The following is a 10,667-nucleotide window of genomic DNA, read 5'->3' as shown; positions in this document are numbered from 1 at the left end:
TTCAACATGTAAAGAACAGTTTACTCAAGTATGTTCTGGTGTCTTTATAACTGCCTTAACTTTTATGGATAAAAATTAATGAAAGTTCAAGTTGTGCTCCTACATGCTGTTCCCTGCCTCATGTAAAATGTTAGGTGACTGGTGTTGATGTGAACAGGTGCTCAGTTGAAAGACTGTACTTCCCTCTTCGTTATATCTTTGAATTTGTGATTTTGGCCCAAACTAACTTGTTGAAAATCCCTGCTCCAGTGTTATCTGTCTGTTGTTGATGATGTAAGTTGTGTGTGTCTGTACAGTATAATACAGCCCCTGACTCTGAGGAAGTTAGCTGATGATGAGTCTGTGTTACCCCCTCCTCCCCCAAGGTACAGTACTAGTACCACTTCAGGGTGGCCAAACTGTCAGGAATGGTGGCAAAATACTCCTTCTGCGCACTCTTGGGTTCAGTCACCTCCCTCCTAGGCTAGAATTTCGTCTTCTTAGCTCTAGTCCCCTTCAAACAATTCTTCACGAGATAGCAACCATTGCAAGCAGACTACAGCTAAGAAGACTACATTCCAGCCACCCCCCCACCCCCCAAAAAAAGACACCTTCTCTTGCCCTCTTGATTAGGGTTTGAAAGATTGTGGTGGTCTTTCCATACCGCAGCTGAGCAGATTTGCTACAACCTTGGTCCGTAATGGTGATGGTGAAATGTGGATCTAGCTTTCCTCCATGCTGACAGCTGCACTGCCTGCTGGGAAGGTCTGTTGGGCTTGTCCATCGGTGAACAAGGTAATCAGTGGGCTGCTGAAGTTACATGATTAGTTAATGACAGTTGTTTTTTTTCATTTTCAGAAAAGTTAAGAAACAGTCCAAAGTGAAGCCGAGGGGTCAGGGCCCGCCTGAGGGGGGTGAGAAGGGGGACGGGAGCCGGTCTTCCACGCCATCTGTGGAGAAACAACAGGCGAAGAGAGGTGAGGGTATGTCTGCAGCTGTATACTGATTTGTAAAGCCTGTATTGTAAGTTGCATGTGTAGTTCAGTTCTTAGCAGCCCTGCCTCTGTCTGGAACTAAAAGCGGTTAGTTCAATTCTGGCTGTGTCACTCACCTGACATGTAGAGTAGGGTTCTTGTCAGGTGAGTGGCACAGCCAGAAATGTACGGACACTACTGGGGGTACGGACCTACTCTTATCCTAAGGTCTATAACCCAAAAGGGTTGCAGTCCTTAGATAGAAGAACTGGTGCAAGGAGCTGAGACTATGAATTTGTAAAAGTTGTACATACTAATTACTATAGCATCATTCTTCTCCGTCATGACCAGTGGAAGAATAGCTCTTTACTGAGCAAAACTTGACGGATATCACATTCACCATCTGTATTGTAAATTTGTTTGAAAATGAAAATAGTCTTTCTTCACTTGCCCAAACAGCACTTTCAGTTGCCCTGGACAATAGGGCTAGTGGACTTGTTTATCCCTGTTTTGTCTGCATTTTATGTATGCTTTTTGAAATGTCCTTCAAATGCTTGCCCCCCTCTCCAGCTGCTGAACAGACTCCCATCACAGAACCTCCCAGGAAGAAGAGAGTGCGAGCTGACCCCACAGTAGAGGCAGTAAGTTCTTCTTATCATACTGTAGCCAGGATATCAGCCTCGTTAGCTCTTGTGTGCAGTCCTACTGAAGCATGGGTAGTGTTTATTGGGAGCACACTAAAACTGACAAGGCTTTGCTTTATGTTAAACCTAGGCCGTGATAACAGTTGGTATGGGTGATCTGGACCAGTTGATAACATAGGCTTCTACTCTTATCACACAAGCTTCCATAGAATCATTTGTACGCACTTTAGTTTTAGTGTCGATAATTCGAATACCAGATTAGAATGAAGACGTTGGAATCGCTGTCGTTACAATTTTTATTGTTTGAGGACACCAAAATTTCTCAACTTCTGCAGTTCTGGTGCATTTCGCATTGAAACACATGTTTTCTTGGCCTACTTTATTAAATAGTATATAACGGTGTGTATTCAGCATTGACCACCTACCTGACTGCATGTCGGATCACACAACGGCCCTCTAGCAATCTTACACACAGGCAGGCTGGTACTCTAGATGATGCGGAATACACCGTGTTGTATTCTATTTACCGTTTTGTATTAGAAGCAAGTTGCCCCAGATGGTGCTACCTGACAAAAATATTATCAAAACCGCTGATCACGTTATACTTTATCATTTATTACTTTGCATATATGAGAAAATACGTGTGTGCCTGTCCCCTTCTTGTCCAGGAGGAAACCTTCATGACCAGAGTAGAGATAAAAGTGAAGATTCCCGATGAGCTGAAGCCGTGGCTGGTGGATGACTGGGACCTCATCACCAGGCAGAAACAGGTAAAGGTGAAAGGTCATTCATTATAAAAATGCTTCAAACTTTTAAAGATTTACAGTTTATAGCTGCTCATGCAAATCGCCTTTACTGCAATGTACATGTTTCTGTCCTTGCACAACACTAAAAGAACATGGCACATGATGATGAGAAATGTTTGCAGAGGTGGAAATTTTATGTCCATGCAGATGTAGGGTGAGAATATTTTGACTGATTACTGTAAATGCATTTAAGTTAGCGGGGATTTAATTTCGTGGTAGCGGGAAAAGGACTTTTCGCGGTGGTTTTAATTTCGCTGTAGCACCATGCACTATGACATCTTACTGCTATGGAAAAATGTTTGCGGTGGTTTTAAATTAGCGGTGAAGTGGCCATCGCGAAAACCGCGAACATAAAACCGCCGCAAACATTTCTGCATTTACAGTATGTGCCTAGCCAAGGACATAGAATGAGTCTCCAACTACACAACTGTCCGTTACCTGTTCTAAAGCCTGCTGTTGTCTGTGGTTGACAGTTGTTCCATCTGCCTGCCAAGACCAATGTGGAGAAGATCCTGGATGACTATCTGCAACAGAAGAAGTCCAAGGGACTCTCTCCTAACCAGTAAGTTTTTATATGTACGGATTTGCTATGGTGGACTGGCTATGGATGTGTGTTTGTATGGATGGATTTTCACGATATTTGGTTGCTGGATTGGTGTCAGAGAGGGACAAAGTGTAGACCAAGCAGCGACATGTACCTATGCTATTTGGATTGCAGTTTGTTTGTTTATTGCGATCTCCAATTGCAGTAGGTAGTGGGCCTTTTGCTGGAAACATTGAACAATGATAACTTGAGCAGGGTTTAATTAATTTTCATGTTTTTTAGCATCTAGGTACCTTACCTAATGTTTAACATAATAAGATGAGTTTTATGCAAATCAGGACCTGTGCAGTCATTGATCAATAAGGAAATGGGAGGTTCACTTTGTGATGTCAACACGTAGCTGCAATACTACTATATCCTGCTAGAAGTCCCTTCTACTAAGATTACATGATTACCTTGTTAACCTATTTAAGTTTTAAATTAACCTGTAGATTACTAGGACATTATTGGAAGTAAAAATAAATTCTGGTGGCAAGTTTTGACATGGTTTGATATACCTTTTTTTGGCAACATCACAGGGAGAGTGCTATACTAGAAGTGACGGCAGGAATCAAGGAATACTTCAATGTCATGCTGGGCACACAACTCCTCTACAAGTTTGAGAGACCACAGTATGCAGAGGTCAGGAAAATATTTCAGACTTTATGGTGCAAAAAATTCAACCCTTGAATGAACAGACTGTTCAGGAAAATATTTTAGACTTAATGGTACAAAAAATGCAACCCTTGAATAAACAGACAAACAGAAAGAAGCAAATCCCCTTTTGCTTTTGTAGTATGTTTCACTTGCCACGGTTGGCTTGTAATTAAGAGAACTTGTAAGAGAACTGAGTGATACTTCTTAGTCTTAGATAATGGCCATTTAATGGCTGTACTTGCGAACAGAATCAGCTGTCCGATGTTAGTTAGTGTCCATTCACAATACTCATTCGTACGTTTAAATAAAGAAGAGTTGTGTTGCATCAAATGTGTGAAGACGTGTTTTCTGTTGTCTCCATGTTGTCTGGAGATAGTCCTCTTATCGTCCATCCATCGTCTTCCTACAGTCATCACCACATACATCAACAATTTGAACTATAGAGAGAATACCATCCAAATTCTGTACACTTTGCCTTGGACAAGGATGTCTTTGCTCAGACTAAGCCGTTTTCCTGTAGAATTTTGTTGTTCTTTCCTTTCTTGCCAACGTGAAATACATTGTTATGTAATTGTAAATTTGTGGTGTTTCCCTGTTCCAGATCCTGGCAGACCACCCTGACACACCTATGGCTCAGATATACGGTGCACCCCACTTACTTAGACTGTTTGGTAAGTCAAAATCTCAATGTAGATAAGAGTCTTGTTTTCAAAGATGCCACAAGTTTTAAAGAAAAAAAGTTGAATATTGCAGAAAAACTGTCACCATATATAGCTTAGGATTCAAAGAGAGATGGTAAATTTGCCCACTCACTTCTACAACCCCTAAAACGGATGTCCTGATTCCATGACCTTGACCTGCCATTCTTCAAGGTCAAGTTGAGGGAGGATTCATCACCTAGGAATGTGGGCCAGTGTTGTTGGAAATTGGCACATGGCAAGAACTATAGTGGACAGATTGATAGGGGTGTTGCCCTCTGCAGGGGTTGTTGCCCTTGTGCAAAGCCGGTGTGCTACAGTTTGTCACCAAGGTCAGGGTCAACATCAAGTGTTGACGTTTTTACTGTCAAGTCTACTTATAGAGAGCTTTCCCCTGACTCATAGATAAGGGATGCTCTCCTTTTTCGGATACGGTGGGATCTCAGTTTATTGGTGTTTACAGCACGGAAGGTGAAGAGTTCTTGTTCAAAACGTGAAGAAAGCGGATATTTTTTCTTGGCACTTAACCGCTTTGGGCAATTTGTGAACTCTTCCATCTCCTTTTGCCACCCTTCCAAGACTTTGGGACCATCTTGAAAATGAAAACACGTGCATTATCAGTTGATTGGGCCAATGCTTGCCTTTGTGATCAGATCTGGAAACATGCCATGTATAGGCACAAGGCATTGGGGAACACCAACTGTTTAAAGGGCACCTAACTAACACAGAACAGACTCAGGAAAACAGCACTTGAGACAAGTTTGTGTTGTTTCCAAGTTCAGGTTACCTAATATGGGCATGTGTCACACTTGATTTGCTTGACCCTCTCCCCACACACCAAGTTCACATCCCTTAAGCTCTCCCATCAACTTGACTTTTGACATGAGTTTGGAAGGCTCAGTCCTTGGGAATTGCCTAAATGAATGTTATGCAGATGGTGAGGTGAAGGGGGTGAAGTCTGCCATCTCTAATTGCAATGTTTGTGTTCAAAGTTTGTTTATGTTCCTAAGATTGGAAAGATGGGAATGATTATGACATGTACATGTATATACTCTGTTCGAATTATGGTATTTATGTATTTAAGATGATGTATGATATCCTATGTGTATGGGAGATGTGAAATATTTTTGACCATCTTGAAACAAGAGGTGTGTACAATGTTGAAGATACATTGTTGAGGATCCCTTCTTTTCTTTTTTTTTCTGGAACAGCATACAAATGTACATGTAAACGGGTATGTCATGGTTGCACACAGTTAAACTCTCTCCCTATTTCTTAGCCTATCTATCTCATTAGGGAGATAGCCTATGTACCATCCGCATATTGATTCGCTTCTGCTACCAGTCTAGGGAACTGTATATTCAAATTTTCTGGTAATGACGTTAGTTAATGAGCGAATTAAGGAATGGGTTCTAGAGCGCTGACATTCGATGACAACAGTCCTTCCCGCAAGCAGACAAAAGGGTGTTTCAGGTGTTGGAACGCCTGTTCGATCCCATTCCTTAATTCGTTCATGTGTGCTGTAAGGACCAATCAGCACCCTCGTCCAAAATTTGAACGATTTCAGACGTTAGAGATGTCAAGGTTCCCAGATGGAATAGTAGAGAAGTTACTGTATATAACGTATAATGAAATTTGGAGGGAGAAGCGACTGTGAACGTCCTAACAAAGTACTATCCAGATGGTACCCATGCTATCAGGGAAAAGGATCACAGTAATATACTAATAATGTATCCTTTGACAGCTAGGACCAACGCAGACTTCCATGTGGTTTGTGCTAGAAAGATAGTTTTGTCTTATCATCACAGCTGTCTATAACATCAAAACTCTTCTTATTTACATTGTCAACAATTGAAGACAGACCTGCTTATTTACTTTACATTCTTGTGAGATTATAATATCAGTGTTAATATTTTCTTGGAATTAAACCTTCACATATTAAGCAATAGTTTATTTTTGTGCATGTGAGAAGTAAAGAGTGTGTAGTGGAGTGTTGAAGTTTGCCATGTTTCCCCTGCAGTGAAACTAGGGAGCATGCTGGCCTACACACCTCTGGATGAGAAGAGTGTACAACTACTCCTCACACATCTACATGACTTCTTAAAGTAAGTTAAATCTTAACATATTCATATTTTTTGGATAGTTGAAACATCAAAGGAGAGTTGTAAGTATACAAGATGTTCTTTGTGGTGTAATTCTAACGGTGGCTATGTAGCAAACATTTTCTAAAGCTAGAGACTTATGGATAGATGGATGCACTGCAGCATGTTTTTAACAAATGTGTCTATGATTTTGATTCATTTGCATGGAGCAAATAATCCATATTACTGATTCCTTGGCATGCTGGGAAAAAGGGAGAACAGTGTTACCCATAATTCCATTGTTTAGAATACTGTAAGTTTTGAAATATTTTCAGTTTCACCGGTGCCTCTTCATCACCAAATCATGACACTTCAAATATTTGTTGTTTTTTTTTAGCTACAGTACTACAGTTGGCCATGAACTTAACACTGGGGAAACCTTCTTTCCATGGAATTAAATCCCCCCCCCCCCCCCAAAAAAAACAAATGAATTTGATTTACAGTATGGCCTGTGACATACCTTCCCTATCTTCTATCCATCTATCCTCCCCCTTAGCAAATGGTTTGACCCTAATGTCCTTGTCTGATTGATACTCCCCCTCCCCTACAATGATTTATCCCCTCTTACATGATTGGTTCCTCCTCCAGCTGTAGTCCATGTTCCCCACCTCAGTCAGACTTGGCCCCCACATGCCTAAATTCCCTGGGGAAGCCCTTAAGACCATTTGAGAGAAGGACTCCGACTTTGTTTTCTTCAAATTCCTGCCAAAGTCCAAGGGAAGGGGTCAGTCCTGGAATTCTCCCTCCCTTCACCAGTCTCAGGGAAGAGTCAGGGAGAATGTCTGTGAGAAAGAACACGCACACTTCAGCTGTCCTGCTCGCAGTGTTTTATGCTGGAGAATGTGTGACTTGTTTTTAGTGGGGCCCTCTGTAGACTAAACAGCTTTACCAAATCTGTGCGGTAATAATTTTGCAGCCTCCTGTAAAAGTCTTCTACATGAATTAGTACTGGTGATGTTTTATTGCTGGACATAAGTGGCATTAAGATTAGGATGTATAAAAACAAGTGGTCTATATTTAGCCATGTTGCACCTATCACTGTGAAGCCTTATAGCAAATGCAAATTGATTAGCCCACAAGCATAACAATAATAAAGAAAAGATGAGCTAAAATTTTGTGGTGGCTGAAAGCTTCAGGCTTTTAACGATTTATCATTAATTCAATTTTTGTTAACCTACATCTATAATGTCTATGTGACTTGTAGCATTTTCACATAAGTATTTGTCAAATGATTTTATGATTGCAAAAGACTATGTATTTAGAGTTGCAAGGAGTACATGTAAACATTAGGGCTTAGGAACCCATGTTTGTTGTAACCTTTGAGGAAACATTTTCTCCTTTTGAGACAATCCCTTTGCTCGGTTTAGTCAGTGAAGGAGAAATCCTTGTTCTCCCATAAGACTATACCATATACATATCTAAGATAAACAGAATTCTATATCGATGAGTAACACAAAAACACGTAAACCTTCTACATAATCATCCCAGCGCAAGTTGACGGAGTGTTTGTCACCATATGGTGTGTTTCTCTCCTGTAGACGTCCCTGTTGACAGTCTGGCTAATACCAGACTGTAGCTGTTTATCAAAGGCTGTTAGAAGCTCTTACATTGTACCATGTAGCCATGCTGTACTGTAGGAGTGTAGTGGGCTCGGGTTACTGGCTTAGTTTCCCTTAAGGGGATATCTCCTGGACTGTAGTATATTGGTGGTCTCACTGTGTCCTATTAGTATTGCCCTTGACTTTACAATGGAAATATCATGCAACACATACAAGTATGACTAAAAGACAAGAAAACACACTGTATAAATGTCTTAAATGAAATACTTGCTTTAGGGCGGAGTTTCCTTTATTTAGAAAACTTCTCACGGTGTAAAGAAAAGTTGATTTTAAACAGAAGATTCCTTTCATACACTGAAAAAGTGTGTGTATTCTTCTGTGAAGGAAATATTTGTTATCATTGTGCTTCAAGTGTAACAAGTTGTCGGAGTAGAAAGACATGAACAGATGCATGTGTGGACAACATGTTAACATGACATGTTAGAACACTTGAAAAACACAATGTAGCAACACATGAAACAGCACATGTAACAACAGTAGAAGTTATAAAGAAAAGAAGTGAACCAATGAACTATACGTTGTCTGTATCATTAGCACTTGTATTTTTGACAGTAATTACAGTGAGTTTGTAAAACACACTTCTGTCTGGTCGACTAGATATTAGGTACATGTAGATACAGACACAAAAAATCTAAATTTGGTATTTATATTCCCTTTGATACAGATACCTCCAGCGGAATTCTTCGTCTCTCTTCAACGTGGCTGACTACGAGGTGGCACCTCCCGAGTACCACAGAAAGGCTGTTTAGAACCGGATAGTTAATATCTATACATACAAATGTATTTACTTTGGACTGGCAGAACCACTTATGTGTAGGTACATTGTACATCAGACAGCAAGGAAGATGTAAAGACTTAAAACTGACACTGGGTAGTCAGTGAGATCATGTCATTTTTGTTTCACTTAAAAAATATTTTCAGTGAACGTGAAATAACTTTGTTTAACGTAAATGTTTTACTGAGTTCACCACTTCTGTGTATATCGGTCAACAAGGAAGATGTCAAGACTATAAACTGACAGACTGGGTAGTCAGGGAGATCATGTCATCTTTGTTTAAGTTTGAATAAGTTTATATAACATAAATGTTTCCTGACAAGTTCTCCATTTTGCTCCTACATACCGCATACCCATAGGAGCTGCAGTACTGGAGTATTCTGATAGGAGAAAGTGTTTAGATGACATGTCTTAAGCCCTTATAAAGTCATGCGACACATCTACCACTGTAAAACTATGAGCAAGATAGCAGTTGAAACATCTCAAATAGAGTAAACTTATTACCTTACTACTAATATTGATATGTGGACTTGAATGAATATGTTAGAATTTTATGACTGCAGTTCATATGATTATGGCTATTCCATTCTATGACATGGATGCTTGCAGAACTTGAAATAGAATGGAAGAAAAAGGTTACAAATGTCTTTGTACAATGGATGATGAACGTTTTGTAAAGAAGAAATAAAGTCAACATTATATGGAACCTTTTTAGCCAAGATGTCCTGCTTTACTGTGTGTAGGTGTTATCATTAGGGGTGGGGACTGGTACATCGTTTATCTTCTTGGTCTGGTAAAAAAAATATGGACCTGAAAACATCAATGGACAGGATTTTGGACTGATGAAGAAATAAACACATTATATTGGCATGCATCCACACGTTTTGAGGCTTATTACCTTCGCCAAGAAGGTTATATTTTGGGTAGCGTTTGTTTGTATGTATGTATGTAGAAGACCAGAATAACTAAAGAACGCCTGGATGGATTGTATTGATATTCGGTATGTGAGTAGGTCTTGGTGAGACCTAGAAACGATTAGATTTTGGGCCCCGTAGCGACCTGTTATGGTACTGCAGCAGAACTTCCTGGTTTGATATCTCAAGTTCTGAACATGCTATGGCCATGATTTTTTAGTGGTAGATAGCTCTTGATGCCGAGAGTAGGTGGTGTATGTTTGGGCCCCCTAGCGGCTTGTTTTGGAACTGCAGAGCAGGTTTAGTGTCAGACTTTAAAAGGGAATAACTCACAAAGAGGTTAACGAATTGTTATGATTTTTGGTATGTGGATAGCTTAAGTGATGCTTCACATAATGACATTGATTATGCAAATATTTATCTAATTTGCATAATTGATTATGAAATTTTATGAACATGCTCAGTTCCAGTATGGGACCATTGCAACATGTGACACCTGTAACTGAGAAGGAGAAGAATATTGATTGATATATATTATGCAAAATAAATACCTAATTTGCATGATTAATGAGAAAATGTTACAATTTTATTGTCGTAATTGACAGTAACTTCTTACTTGTAGCATTTGGAAGTTATGTACGGGTGAACATCGTTGAACATTAATTATGCAAATGAGGGTCTCATTTGCATAAATTATCAGAAAATGCGATAAAAGCCTTCTTTCTTAACATAGCATGTGTACGTCTGGTGTCTGGTAGAGATGATCAACTGATACAATTTATGTAAATAAGAACCTTATTTGCATATTCAATGATAAACAATTAAAGCAGCAGTTGTAAAGAAAGGTAGGATTATTTGGCGAAGGTATGGGGTCGTG

The 10,667-nt window shown here is 39.8% G+C and overlaps 1 protein-coding gene across 4 annotated transcripts in view; it reads left to right on the top strand.

Moving 5' to 3' along the window:
- Window positions 1-9,588, top strand: part of LOC118409865 (mortality factor 4-like protein 1) — a 14,633-nt gene extending 5,045 nt beyond the window's left edge. The window contains exons 5-12 of one of the 4 annotated variants that reach the window (XM_035811230.1): window positions 838-962; window positions 1,524-1,594; window positions 2,266-2,373; window positions 2,877-2,965; window positions 3,526-3,628; window positions 4,245-4,314; window positions 6,362-6,446; window positions 8,766-9,588. In XM_035811230.1, the coding sequence (XP_035667123.1) occupies window positions 838-962; window positions 1,524-1,594; window positions 2,266-2,373; window positions 2,877-2,965; window positions 3,526-3,628; window positions 4,245-4,314; window positions 6,362-6,446; window positions 8,766-8,850 (736 nt within the window). In that variant the 3' untranslated portion in view covers window positions 8,851-9,588. The remainder of the gene's footprint in view (window positions 1-837; window positions 963-1,523; window positions 1,595-2,265; window positions 2,374-2,876; window positions 2,966-3,525; window positions 3,629-4,244; window positions 4,315-6,361; window positions 6,447-8,765) is intronic. The other 3 variants (XM_035811232.1, XM_035811231.1, XM_035811233.1) reach the window with 3 other exon arrangements.
- The last annotated feature ends 1,079 nt before the right edge of the window (window positions 9,589-10,667 follow it).

Source organism: Branchiostoma floridae, chromosome 2, assembly GCF_000003815.2.
Source record: "Branchiostoma floridae strain S238N-H82 chromosome 2, Bfl_VNyyK, whole genome shotgun sequence".
NCBI classification, from domain to species: domain Eukaryota; kingdom Metazoa; phylum Chordata; class Leptocardii; order Amphioxiformes; family Branchiostomatidae; genus Branchiostoma; species Branchiostoma floridae.
This window is presented reverse-complemented; position numbering and strand designations above follow the sequence as displayed.